Source organism: Fringilla coelebs, assembly GCF_963513975.1.
Source record: "Fringilla coelebs genome assembly, chromosome: 2".
Classification (NCBI taxonomy): domain Eukaryota; kingdom Metazoa; phylum Chordata; class Aves; order Passeriformes; family Fringillidae; genus Fringilla; species Fringilla coelebs.
In genome coordinates this window covers 52,623,389-52,638,646 of record NC_140029.1, presented here as the reverse complement: position 1 = coordinate 52,638,646, position 15,258 = coordinate 52,623,389, and the positions used below count along the sequence as shown (strand labels likewise).

The window sequence follows — 15,258 nt, the reverse complement described above, 5'->3', positions numbered from 1 at the left end:
TGCCAGCATAGTTAACTATACCATTGCTAGAACATCTCAGATTAGCAATATCCTGAGAATTTATTGTCACTTTGTGTCACCATGTTTCTCATTTTTCCCAATTAAGACCCTCAAAAAGTCCTTCCTTAGATGCACTTCCAAATGACTTCCAGCACCATGCTGCAGAGAGCAGGCACGTTTCAACTCAGTGAAACACATTCAGTCTGAGATCTGGAGCGTAAGGCACTCAAGTACTGCCAAAAGGAAAGTCAAGTCTAATGAGAAAAAAGGAGTAGTTGGGTACTGGTTCAGTGACTGACCATGGGGGCACCACAGGACTGCACTGAATGCTGCCTGCCTCATCCTTACCCTCAGTGCCCTCCTTCCTTCCTTGCTTCCTTGATGAGCAGCTCTGCCTTTGTTGCTTCCTGACAGATCTCTCCCAGCTTCTGTTATCCCAGTGACTTGCAGCTACGATTGTGGGGATCTGAATACTTGATTTGAATGACCTTAAGCAAAGCCACACCTATTCTACATAAATGATCATCTGAGAGATGGAACTGGTTGCTTTCTACCCTGTGTCATCTAGGATGAAATTCAGCCAATGCCAGGGAAACAGTTTCCACCTGCCTGGAAAGAAAAAGACCACTTTTTTCCTTTACTTCACTCTTGGGAGAGACTACAAGGCAATGGAAGAAGCACAGAGCTGCCTCACCAAAGATTCCATAGTGACCTTATACTTCTGAAAATGCAGAGAGCACCCCTTAGTTATTCAGATAGCGCTTTCTATCTTGGGAAAAGTGCAAGTTGTGACAATAGTCACTCAGGATGAACTAACTTCAGATTCCACCTCGATATGTGCCTCAGACACAATAATTGTCCAAAAGGGGAGATGATGAAACACCATCGGATTACTACCACTAAAATGAAAAACCATGGGTATTTCCTCCAGGACAGATATCAGGGCTATAAAAGTGAACAAAGTGAGAAAGTACTCCCTGCGTGCCAAAATTAAATACTAAGCACATGCAAAAGTTTTAATCTGTAATCCGAGAGATAGATGGCCCCAAAAGAGGGACAGCATCATTCCAAATTATGCATTATGTGGTCTGTATCTGCCCACGACTGTTTATTATGGTTTAGAATCTTGAATAGTCCTTAAAAACATATAATTATTCTGTACACCACTGATTACAATTAAATTTCATACCCAAACATACTAATTTTTTCACAGGCAGAAAGCAACTTCCAGTTCTCTAAAAATTATCCCAGTATCTAGATGCATTTTCCCTCAGAAAAACCCTAAAGAGTGCTATGCCCTAGAAACTTGCATGCCAATGTCACACAGAACAGGGGATTAGAATTATCTTAATAGTATTCATAATTATACCAGAAGAACAAAAAGTTAAAAGTCCTTTAAATGCATTGTGAATAAATGATGTGGATTTTCATGGCACATTTCATTTAAAAAAGTCCACAAGTCTCTTCCTTGATCCAAAATACATCCCAAGTCACTTGGCAACCTTGAGTCAGAAAATCACATTACCATGTGAAACAAAATCCTGAAGAATTAATGACCTGAAGTTTGCATTTTGAATGTTTTTCAAGAGAGAAGTTTGATTAGCCATCATTGTCCTTTCATGAGTCTTCTTCCACGTACAGATTTGTTACAGCTGGTTATTGTTGATGATCACAGTAATGCTGCTGCTAGGAAAGAACAGACTTCTGAAATGTAAGGTCATGATTGTTCTTTGTACAGATTAAAACGAAAAGCAAAGAAAGGGTTTATATGAGTTTCTGGAAAGAATAAAAATACTGCTTTGAAACTTTCTACAAAAATAGTTGTCAGTATGCTTTCAAAGTCTTACCATGCTCAAGCTGCTCAATATGTAAGGAAATGCTGTGTTTCCATGGACAAAGCTCCAATTTGAAGAATTTTTATCTGTCTAAAGCTGGTAGAGGTCATGATTCCTACATCAGAATATTACCATATGAATACAAGCATTTCTATTGATTAATGTGGTGAAAGGAATAAATTTTTTGACATTTTGTATTTTCTGACTATAAGAGAGTTGAAGGAAATGTTTGCAATATTATTGCAACTGCAAATTTCAACTTAATTTAATTGCAATTCTGATTAAAGCTTTATAGAAACATACCCATTTTAAGAAAAATCAGTCAGGCTATTTATGTTTCACTGCAAACATGAAAGAAAAAAAAAGTCCCCCGAGAAGTGCTACTTCTTCTTTTACAAAAGGAATAAACTCTGAGCTACTTCTATTGGATAGCACTTTTTTTGGTGTAAAGACTATTGTTTAATGTGTTTAAACTTCTTCATTAAAAACCTTTGAATTTATGGGATAGGCATAATAGACACCTAAGTAATCTTAGTTGAAAATTTCAGTTGAAAATTTACAGAGTATTTTCTTACTAATTAGCTGGTCTTGGCTGGGATGAGTTTATGAAAATTAATCACAGGTACTGGGGAATAGAATTAAAGTATGGTTTGCTTCTTTCAATATCAATTTAATTTCTGCTATTTCGATATTAACTAAATATTCTGCTTAACATTTATTCTTGAAAAGAACAGATTTTAGTAAGAGATCCTTATGGCTGTCTTGGCAATGCAAGGTATTTACATGCTTACACTAGAAATTTAAGTGATGTCCAGCATTAATATTATTAACTATTCAGAAAAATAAAGTAAAAAAAAGTAAAGAAAAGTAAAATCAGCAAAATATTTCATTCATCACTAATACTTTCAAAAAGGAAAAATATACAGCAAATCTTATTTTTATACATACTAATTTAGGTATTCATGAAAAAATCCTAAGAGAACAGGAGTAAGAAGAACAGTGTGTTTGCACTGTTTATGTGAGAAAATATTTGGGACTATTTATTAAGCATTGACATTATTACAATTTTTGAGAATCATATTCAGAGAATAAGAATAAATTTAAAAACCTTTAAAAGTTCAGGCAAAAATTTTGAATAGTTGTCATAAAAGACATCAAAAATTATGGATTAATTTAAAAAGTGGTAGAGTTTTGCACACAAAAACCCTTAGCTTTTCATAACAGAAGGTATAACATCAAGAACTGTACAATTGTGAATTTACTGCAAAGATATATATCACTTAACTCTTTCTTTTAAGTTACTATATCTTGAAAGTAAAATGCACTGTAGTCATAGAATTTTCTGCCAATTTTTGCATTCTGAGGTATTATCAATACTGTCATTTATTATACAGATCCTGATTTGCAATTAGATTTTATATGAAGAAAATGAAAACTCTTAAACATTCCCTCAGTCTCTCCTTTACGTTTTAAACAATGAAAAAACTATAAAAGTTGTTAACTTTTTTGGAGACTTCTAAACATAGAGAACACAAGGTCTCAAGATCCTGTATGTACCTGAAGTTTCAACTCCATTACTAGATTCCATTTGATCTCTATGAAGCTTCACAATATTATTAAATGACCTTTTTGTTTTGCTAGGAATTGAATGTATTGAGCTAAATCCAACATAACCATCTGCTTTACTCACTTGACTTGTAATCAGGGGCCTTATATTGAATTTTTTTTAAAAAGCTCATTTCTAATTTATTTTTTGAGTTTTTGCTAGCTTTTAAAACAACAATTTCAATATTTTGTCTTAGAAATAAAATAATGAAAAATATCTGCAATTTATTATACCTCAAATTTAGCATGTCTCATTTTGTTTTCTACCATCTTTTTTTTCAGCTCATTGAACATTCTGGATCTCTTTTAAATTCTTTTTTCTTATTCATATTTAATTAATGATTTCAGTAAAATTTTTTAAGCGCAGAGATTTCCAGGCATTTTTCTGTAGTACAACAAATATCCAGTATATAAAATTCAATATTTGTGTTGCTTATGGACTAAATTATTCATGATGTGTTAGTCAAGCCAGCTGCTCAACCAAGTCAGGAAGAAAGATTATACTAAATCCCTCAGATTTCTGTATTCACAGACAAAAATTATTTTCTCCTCAGCAATAGCATGCAGCAGACTAAGGATCTTTAAGAATGACCAGTTTTTCCTAGAAATATGTGGCTAATCATGTCTATTACAAATAATCTACATCAAGATTTACTGCTTAGACACCACAGATTTTCATTAGTCTCACTGCAAGTCTGTGATCTCTGCATGCATGCAGGTGATAATAGATTGCATAGAGATCAGTCACATAGCAGTAATAATGATTAGTCTCAGACTGGAATTTTGGAAAAAAAATCCTATTGTGTTTTCTGTTTGAAATCCAAATTCTGACATCTACTAAGCTTGCATTTTTGATGACCATAATCACTGGCAGAGGAAATGTGTTCAGTATTAATTTGATTTGTAATTCCTTTTTCCCAACACATTAAAAATTATTTCATATTCAGAAGCAATTTTAAACTGGCTTTCTACCCTTTAGTTATAACCAAGTCCTCCCTATTCCTCCCCCACATCAGGGTACAAAATCCAAAACAAAAAAATGAATATAGCATAGTTGAAGTTTGTTTTCCTTAGCTTACCATTAGATTACCCTAAAAAATTTACTAGAGAAACAATCAACCATGTACACACATGTTCCCTGAGGCTGTGCATTTGATACAGAAATAAAGAAACTGACTTTCCCCCCTCCAACCTCCTCTCAAATAAACTAAGTAATGGAATTGGAACATTCATTGGTAGCATCTGTGGCAAGTAATTAAACTGTGGTATTGAAATCACTTTCACAGCACTAACTCTTCTCCAAAGCTTATGATTTAACAATTTCATTTATCATAATCTTCAGTATTATTTTCTATAAGTAAACCTATGTTATCTTTTATGACACAGTTAAAATTTTAACTTAATTTATAAATATGCCCACACTTTTTTAGCACACATACTGACTTTTGTTGAACTCCTCATACAACCAGGTCTGTATTTGAAACTGATTATAATTTGTCCAATTGACTTATCAACTAGATGTATTATTGGTTCAAATGTTATTCAGTTTAGGAAAAGATAAATTGTTTTAAACCCTCCCACCCCAGCTTCTGCTCCAGTAACATCTTTGAATGGCAATTTTATCAATCTATTTATTTTACAGAGAAGCTGAAATAATGAGGGCAAAATCTAAGATGCAAGCTTACTACACAATTCTACTGATGGCCAGATCTATAGTTCATCACAGTATGCTTATTCTCCAGAAAATGAGGAAAAATATATTTATTTCAAGATAAATTGCTTCTTAAAGTAAATATTAAGTTTCTAGATAAAGTAGGTAAGATTAATGTCTTGTAGAATGCCCTGCAGGTTTTCTTCTCCACTCCTTGAGGAAAAAATTAAGTTCATAATTCTGAGAGCTACTAGCTAGTTTGCCATAGTATTAAAATACTACATAAGAAATAATAAAATGTCAAATTGCATTCAAAAGGTCAAATTTCATTCAAAAGAAAATGAAACAAAACTTAATAAAACCCCAATCACATTTAAAATAAGAGAAAATCTAAAAAATATCCCAACACTAGAAGCAACAAAAAGGTTGGCCTTTGACAAAATGTTGGCTGGTCTCCTTTTGTTTGAAGACAGATGTCTTTATTTGAAGTTCTTCTGAATCAATTTTTTTTTTTTCTTCTAAAAGTGATAAATAAGAGATTAGGTAAGAGCACGACAGATGCTAACAAATGGAATACAAACATTATTCAGTCAATAACAACTAACAGCCCATATTTGAAAATTACTGGCTTTTTATTTTTTTACTGTAGTTACCTCTTAACTGCAGTAAGTAGTCTACCAGAATTGATGTAATTTTTATAAAATTCTAATATGAGAATAAGTAAAAAGAAATGGAACATAAAAGAAGCTGTTTTTTTCCCCATAAATAATGTCCTCCTGATTCAAATACAATCTTCATTCTTAGAAGTAGGCAAAAAAGATGGATAAGAAAACATCAGAGAAGGGGGACTGTATTTAAGCACCTTTTCCAGACAGTATATTTAATGTTTAAATGTTACAAATGTTGAAGAGGAAGAATTCTTTTAAGACATTCACAATCTCTGAAATGTTGATGACTCAAATAAAAAAACTAGAAAAGAAAATGTGTCATATTTTGCGCTTGTCTATTATGCTGCATCAATCTAAGGGACAAGGAAGAAAGCAGAAAAGACCACTACACTACAAAAAACAGGGACTCAGAATTACGGAGGGTGAGTCCAAATTATTTCTTAGACCTCCCTTTTTCCTTCCTTCTTCACTTAAGAGTGATAGATTTCAATGGCATCAACAGCAATAATGGGTTTTGCTTCTAAAACTACCTGTTGTTAACAATTGCTGAAAGCAGTGACCGATCTTTGTCCTAACTACGTTCAATAGGTTGTATTTGCATGACCTCTGGAGGCATGGTTTATGGAACATCAGCAACTAGCAGCAAAACTTGTCTCAATTCATGAGCCTTGCATAGTACTTCCTCTCCCCTGTCCAGTTTTGGAGGGGAGGGTGGAGTGGTATCCAGCCAGGACAATATGATTGTCAATCTGACAGTCAGTAAGAGAGAAAAAGATATAAACCTGCCAGAAAATGACTACAGATCATATGACCTTGCAAAAACACAAGCAACAGGCAAAACATGTCTTCTCAAAATGGAAGGCATCATTTTATGTGAGTGTAACTGTATTATGAAGTTATTATTTATTAATGGATCTATTTCAAAGGTCAAGGAAAAATATTCTCTTATTTATATGACCAGAGCTTCTAACTGATTTGAGAGTTAATATAATCTAATTTATCCATAAATATGTGTTTTCACATGGATACAGTCTATACATTCTAGTGGGGACGTGTATGAAACATACATTCTCCTAAATGTTTCACATAAAATGCAGAGAATAAGTAACAGAAGTATAGTATTTTTATAAAACTATTTTTCTAAATATTTCACAACAGAGAATAAATTTAAGTGGCACAAAGTTGGTATTTTATGAAGTATTTTATGAAGTGAATCAATCTAAGGGACAAGAAAGAAAGCAGAAAAGAGCACTACACTACAAAAAATAGGGACTTAACATTACAGAGGGTAAAGTGATTTAATTAGTAAAAATCCAGTCTTCCATTAATTAATTTTACCCCAAAATATTTAGTAGTGAACCATAAGCTCAGTATATCATGAGAAACTGAATAAAAATTCAGGTAAGTTGCCTGTCTGTTGAATAAAGAAAGAGTATTATAGAATTATGTTGTCACACTCATTTTTTTGAACAGCACCTTGTGACAGCTTCAAAGCATTTACTGAAACTTTACTGATATTTACCAGTATTTACTAAACTTTACTGATAATAAAATGTATTTGGAAATGAAGGTCACACATAACTGTGTTAAGCAGTTATCATTTTCACTATTTACAAATGTTCCCATGTCGTTTATTTACAAACAAAAAATCCCAGCCATGTTGACAGGACTTTTGGACAATTTTAGAACTACCTAAAAGGCAAAAGAGAAAAACCTTTGGTCTGTATCTTGCACACTGCATTGATGTATCATCTTTATTCAGGTAAAGTATCAGCTGACAAGCTACATCCATTCCCAGAGAAGCTGTTATAAAAAAGTTAAATAGCTAGATTTACTGTATGATCTACACAAGAAAAGTAAAAACATAACAGTTTATCTTGTTTCTGCTATCTATACTCATCTAATTGTCATTATACAGACAACTGAAAGTTTTACAAGCCCAAATTTTTATTGCATTGATAACTTAAGAGAGAAATATGCAGATCATCCTAGAAGCTTGCCAGAAATTCATTTTTTGAGGGCTGGGAAGTTATTAATTCTTAAGGTAATTAATTTATCATTGTTTGCTTGATATTAACACAAATATTTCTTTAAAAATATTGCTTGGCTAAATTGGCTTAAGCCACTTGCACAAAACTGAGCATTTAGCAGCATTTGAGATGCCACAGGGTGTCTAAGAATCCACACAGAGCCAGTAGATATAGTAGAAAGGAATGTTTCCAGAAAACTTGCTTGGAGCCAGGCAGCATGATATTCCCTGGAACTTCTCAAATCAGCACACAGGTTTGCTCCTGTGTGTTGGGAAGTGCACCAGATCTTCACTGGCTACAGTGAGAGGTTAGGGATCTAGCTGATGTGGAGAAGCCTGCACACGTAGGTGAAGAAGAAACTGAATCACACCTTCAGAGTTTTCAGATTCAGGTTATAATCTCCTGGTATGCAATTATTTAGAAATGATTGAAAGAATTCACAAAATGTTGCAGAGGCTGACAAAGTTTACAGACATCCTTAGGATTTACCCCAAATCAGTAGGCAGTAACCAACCTTAAAAGGCTAGAACTCTACTCAGGTGTGAGTTCTTATCAGCTGCGCTTGTTTAGTGACACTGGAGACAGAGAACTGAGGAAGCTTTTAATTTCATATTATGAACCACACTGCTCTCAAAGACAAAATTAAAGATTGACTGACATAAAATGATGTCCTCCATTTTTGCTAAGCAAAGGAACCTGCGATTGTTTTCTCTAGCTCAATATATGTTGAAAAGGTCAAAACTCAAAGAACCTGTCTGACAACTGCCTGGTTAATTGGGGTTTTTTAGTAGCACAAAGAAATACTTCTTTGTCAAATGCCAGCTGAGTTGTGGAAGAAATTTACAAGTTTACATAATCATGTCAGTTATCTAAGCTAAGATTTAAACAGTGTCTACTCAATTATTACATGCAAATTCATATACATCTTTAAGATCATGTACAGACAGATGTAATGTGTGAATTCTAGGGGGATTTTAGAGGCTCAGTACTTCCTACAGTTTACCTACAGCATCTCTGTAGAAATAAGAGAACTCATGTGGATCTGTTCACTTTCTCTCCAGTGGCTTACACTGTATTTAAGTACTTCATTTTATAAGGACTGCATTGCTTCTGCTCCAGGGCAAGAAATCTAATAAAGATGCCTATAACAGATTCACTGGATCTGAGCCCCAGTGTATTTAATACTCAAAGACTAAACATTATCCTACTGATGGGATTTGCAAGCCTCTGAAAGTGATATTATTAAAAGTGTTATGGAGGAAAAGACAGTAATATCTCTGCTTTATGCTATTTTTTAACTTTCCTAGTTAAACTGGTAATCTACTGTTATAGGCAGATGCAAATAACAGCCTTTATAAACCCAGCACACCAGTGGAATACAAATTAGCTTTAACTTAAGCATTTCTATAAGGAAATATTTGTACTCTTTTCATCATGCACATCTTTGCTTAAAAATACTAAACACTAAATCCTCATCTTTATTGTCATGCTATTCCAGGTATTCAGTAACATGTTAACTTCTCCTGCTTGCAAATTTCTTCAGAAGCCCAGGTATCTTTAACAACTTCTCACGCCATAAAAATAATGTTTTGCTCAACAGAAGCTGCACACAATCTTGGCTCCTTCTGTAGTGTCAACATTAACAGATACATTACACTGTGTACCGACATATAGCAGAAACCAGGTTTTCATCTTAGTAAATGAGATTACATCATTAGTAATCAAAACAGGCAGAGGCTCAACTATGCTGCTGCATTGCATTGAATGTTTCACAGGACAGCTTGAGTCAGGGAACAGGAGATACAAACATAGAATAAATCATTCTATTTGGGAAAGGTGGAGAGGAAGAAAAGGAGAATTCAGTGACATGGTTATTGTCTCTTCTATGCCATTTGCCTTCATGGCCAGAAGTTAATGTTTCAGCTTTAGCTGCAGACAAGGTTAGACTTTTGTCTATACACAGTTAGTGAGGATTTAGATGAACCATTTTGCTCCCTGAGGGGTGGGAATGGCAATCACTATATTACATGTCATCAGGGAACTAGGTAAGAACACCTTCAACTGTTCTAATCGTACTTTATTGGATATATCTTTCCACAGCTATATGTTTTCACTTCTAAGAAAAGGGTTCCTAACTACATTCTACTATAAAAGAATTAAATAAATTCCTATGTAAATCTGTGTGTCCATGTGTATGTGTAATGTACATTCATGCACTAATAGATGCTGTGGGACACCCAGCTGGAAAGCAGCTTGGCAGAACAGGAGCCAGCACTGTGCCCCTGCCTCAAAGAAGGCAGGTGACATCTGGAGCTGCATTACACAAAGTACTGTCAGTAAATGCAGGAGAATGATTCTTCCCCTAGAGTCAGCACTGGAGAGGTCAAACAGGAGAGCTGTGTCCAGTTTTAGACTCCTCAGTACAAGAGAGATATGAACATAATGTAGAGAATACAATGAAGGTTCAAAGATGATGAAGGGACTGGAGCACCTCCCCTATAAGGGAAGGCTGAGAGAGCTTATCCCAGAAAAGAAGAGCCTTTGGGAAATCTTACTAATGTTCATAAATACCTGAAGAGAAGGTGCAGAAAGGAGAGATCCAGGCTCTTTTCAGTGATGCCTAGGGGACAAGAGTCAATGGGCACAAACTGAAACACAGGAACTTTCCTCTGAACATCAGGAAACACTTTAATACTGTTAGGGTGACTAAGCACTGGCAGAATCCTTGGAGTTATTTAAAACTGTTTAGGCAGAGTCCTGTGCAAATGGCTCTAGGTTATCTTTGCTTGAGCAGAAGCATTGGAACAGAGGTTATTCAGAGGTCCCTTCCAACCTCAGGCATTCTTTTGATTCTGTGATTATGTATATGTTTTTCACATCATGTAAAAAAAATACATACACACACACCTCTTTATATAGATTATCTGTAGTGTTCTCTATTGTTCTACATGAACTAATTTTGTTGGATTTTTTTAACATTAAAAGAGTTTTATTTAAAATGCATTCAAAAATTAAAAATCAAGGACAACAGTGGCGCCATTCAGCCACAAATGTAGTTCCTTTTACTTTTTGAACAACTGAAAAAAGGTCCTCTTAAATACAGTTTTTGCTTGTTTCTTAACTTGCTTGTTAACTTACTCTCTGTAAAGAATGCTATCAAAAGTCACAGGGAAAATATTTGATAAGCTTGTAAATTAACAATTCAAATAAATGATGTAAAAAACTTCAGCATTAACAAGGTTAAAGGATGCCACCACAATTTTACTCTCCCCAAATCCCTTACGAACAAAAAATGAGCATAAATTATGTTTTCTGTACAGATCAACATTAAATATCTGGAACACCTATGTGGAATGTGTTATTATATTATCTATTATATAATATTGCCTCTTACCTATATTATTACTATTATAATATGAAATAAGTTCTTATGTTGACCAAGTCACCAGTCTTTCTTTTTTTACTTGAATGAAGAAATATGAACCATGGTAGTTTAGAAGATGGTTCCAGTAAAATCAAAGACGCAAAAAAGTTTCTATGGCAACATTGCAGGTTCTATTATTTAATTTTCAGCTTCATTATAGTTTCCTTTTAACAAGTTAATACTGACTTGCCTTCTCCTAAATTTATCTACTGGATTATGAATTACATTGTTTAATATTGTACTACTTAAGTCTGACTACATTGCCAATATAATTACTACACCTTGAGAGAGAAATGAGGTATCATGGAAACTCAGGCTATAAATTTAAACCTTCATTTTAAGTGGATCTCAGTACAATCTTTCCAGTCTGTCAATAACTTCTGTAGTCTTTGACTTCCTCTTTTTAAAGTGAATTTAAAAGTAAGGAATGTAAATAGTGGTGGTTTTTTGTTTTGGTTTTTTTTTTTTTCAAAGGTCCAATGATGAGCTACTAATTTTGACCTGGCTTCTTTCCAGAGAAATCTTCAGTTAATTTTCAATGCAATGAAAATGACAGAGGGTTTTATTTTATATTTAAGTACAAACCACTGCAGGAAACAAATACAATTTTGGTAATAAAAAGTAAAATTTCACTTTCAGTTCTCAATAATTTTTTGCTGCAATTCTAATTCTGAAAAAGACCTTGCTTTTTTAGCATTATAATTGGCACATTTATGATGCAGTTCTCAATTACAGACCAGCACCAGTGTATAAGACTTAATTTCCAGATTAAATAGAACAGAAAGTTCAAGAAAATTGCTAGTATATCACTATAAAACATTCCTTTCTAAATTTCTTTATAAACAGTTTTTAAACCTTTTTCTTTTCATGCCACCCACCTCCTTGCTATATAAATGCAGCTCAGCAATAGCCAAAACATGTGTTACCAGCACTGTGTAAGAGACTGAAATGGTTGATGGCTTAAACATTGCTAAAATCATCAGAGGACTTTTGCCCACTGTAGAAAACTGCCAAGATCCAGCTGTTCATCTGCAACCATCAAAAACCACATCTCCCTAAATATGCCTACTAACCAGAATTTGGACTGTGAGAGGAACTCGAGATGAGATAAAGGGGGACCCCAGAAGTGACACTGGAAGAGACATTGGAATGCTGATGGCTCAAACAATCAGGGACAAGCTGTTGATGTGCAAAGTAACTTCCCAGGTGCAGTGGGAGAGCACACCTGACACCTCAGGCTACAGCTGGTGTTGAGCCAGGTAAGGACAGAGGCAAATCCTGCAAGGCACACTACAGTCTCTGTCCTTACTCAAGTGACTCAGCTGTGATAACTCCCCTTGGGGGAGCACTGGGGCATTCACACGTAGCCTGAAGGTACCAATCTCTGCTGATGGGCCATAATGGGTCTTAAGGCACTCAAATTCATTGATGTAATAGGCAGCTGTATCTTAGAAGGTGTCAAAAACTCCAGAAGTGTCCCATGCCACATTACATCATCTCCTCAAAATTCCCCACTCCAAGGGAGGCACCTGGCCTTTCCTACCTGAAGGAATATAAACCAAATCGCTTTCCTGTGTTGTGGATTTCACTATTTCACTGGGATTTCCTCCATCACCTGGTGATCAAGTCTGAAACTGTCACTTTAACCAAGATGGTGGCCATCACTTCAACAGACATCGAAATTGCCCCAAACAAGTCTTGCCTTGTGGCCTATGGGTAGTATAAGGTCTTTCTACTCTTATGCCTTCCTTCTCTTTCTTAAACATTTTCTTAAGTGATATATTTATGCTTATGTATTGTAACTAGCTATATATCTGTTTTTCTGTGCAACTAGATTGTTCTACAATAAAGCCTACATGTATGTGTTTAAAAACATCAGTCATTCAGCCTTGTTTCACTCTGATCTGCCCCAAGGTATCTATTAACAGGATGGGTTACTCTCACCTTCTGTTTTATCAATTAGTGCAAAGCACAGCACATTATCAGCTGTCATGAAGAAAGTTAACCCCACTCCAGCCAGGCCCAGTACACTAACTGAAAGGAGAACTGAGTGTATGGAATTATGGAAAAGAATTGCTACTTTGTTTTCTGGGAAGAGAAAAAAACAAACAAACAAACAAAAAAAAAGGAGCCGAAGTGTGGAGATCCAAATGACCACCAGTGGTCAACTAGGTCTGCTCACTCAAATCAGGGCTTCTGCCAACACTGGATTTATTGATCTGGTCTATCGAATTCAGGAAAAACTTCAATGAAGAAGGTCATTTGACCTTTGAAAAAACTGCTGCATTTGTTCACTGCATTCCAAGTGATTCCTCCCTAAACCTATGTCCAACCTGAACTGTCCATGCTACAAGTTAGAAGAGTGTTTGTCTCTTCTACATTTTGTGGTGTGCTCAGGAATGTGGTTCCATGATCGTAGCTTCAGGTCATAAGTTGCTCTTAGGTCACTCCTTAGCCTTCTTTTCACTAGTTTGAACAAGCCCACTTCTGCTTCTCTTTTCTAGACGTACCATCTTGGTAGCCCACCCCTGAACCCTCTCCAATTTGCTCCTATGCCTTTCAAATCAGGGAGTACAAAACTGGAAACAATTGTGTAGGTGCAGCCTTAGCAGAACCAGGTATTATGGGAATACTAACTTCATATTGCCTGGTAACAGAATTTTTTGTGTTGTAAAAAATACAGTTTTCTCAATTCATACTGTTGGCTCATCCTCAGCCTGGCATCTGTATAAATCCCATGGGTTTGGGGTTTTTTTGTTGTTGGTTTGTTTGTTCTGTCTTGTTGGTTTTTCTGAGAATATTTATTATTCTGCCTGTTTTTTCTTAGCATGTAATAAAATCTACTGTTACTCCTCTTCAGTTTCACAACTCTGCCCTTCTTGTGAATGTGTTGGTCCAATCCTCAAGTTTATTGAGATCACCCTGGCTAAAAGGTTACCACTGATTTTTTTCTGATTCTGAACAGGTTGTTTTTAAACACACAGAGTATTCAGAAGTTGCAGATTATAAACTGAGAGTTTTCACAAGGACACAATAACAATGTTGTTATGATGATGATGATTACATAATTTTAAAAATACCTGGGGTGGAAGGAGTGGTAATCTGATATAAGCAAGCAGCATACTTAGATCATTGCATCGCCTCTGCATATCGTATTTCACCCACATCATTAAGGCATGGAAAATGGTCTCTTCATCAGGAACATTCACATCATCACTGGCAAGAAGTTTGTGGAGTTCTTCAGCAGGTAGAAGTAAAAATTCTTGATTTCTTATAACTTCCATTATATTCTCCTGAGAAGAGAAAAGTATTTCAGATTCAGTAATACTGCAAGAAAATTAAAAAGCATGTTAAAGCTAATAAACCATAGGATTAGTCAGTATCTGCCATACCCAGATGTGGGTATGTTTTGCCATATCCTTGCAGCTCATGAGAAAAACAAAATATTAATTATTGGAGTTCAACAGCTATAGTTGCAATTCATATATAAATACATTTCAAAAACAATATGAGGATTATATGATAATATCATAATTAAAAATTGTCAGAATTAGTAAAGGCTGTTATTTGAAATTTTTATAAACTCAGTTGTAATTGAGCAGATTAAATAAATTGTAAGTCTTTACATACTCATACTACATTTTTCTGGATATTTTCACTGTCTTTCTTTCACTATTTCTTAAATAATGTGTCAGTCATAGAGTTATATTATGAATATCTAGATTTCCCTCTACACATATGACAAGGCTGAGGGAACAATCAACATCAAGAATTAAGGATAATTTTTTGACCTTGTTCAGAACAGATTTTTAATATCCAGTTATCATGCAAATAGTTCACAGCAATTAAGGTCTCACAGTATTAAAAACTATTGCACTATTGCAGTTTAGGAACTCCCCAGTCCAGTGCCCCTACTGAGACTCTCCAAACCACTGACACTCTTGCTCTCCTGCTTTTCCCCTCACCCTTCCACACTGCTGTGGGCTAGAGGGGAAAATTGGAGGCACAAAAAGTAAAGCTCACTGGTTGAGATAGGAAGATAGGA

General features: G+C 35.0%; 1 protein-coding gene across 2 annotated transcripts in view; it reads right to left on the bottom strand.

Annotated features, from left to right (window-relative positions):
• The window catches only part of KLHL1 (kelch like family member 1), a gene marked incomplete at both ends in the record, with an annotated part of 182,526 nt that overhangs the window by 49,481 nt on the left and 117,787 nt on the right, over positions 1 to 15,258 (bottom strand). For both annotated transcript variants that reach the window (XM_084223982.1, XM_084223983.1), the window contains one exon: positions 14,294 to 14,506. In XM_084223982.1, coding sequence (XP_084080108.1) covers positions 14,294 to 14,506 — 213 coding nt within the window. The remainder of the gene's footprint in view (positions 1 to 14,293; positions 14,507 to 15,258) is intronic.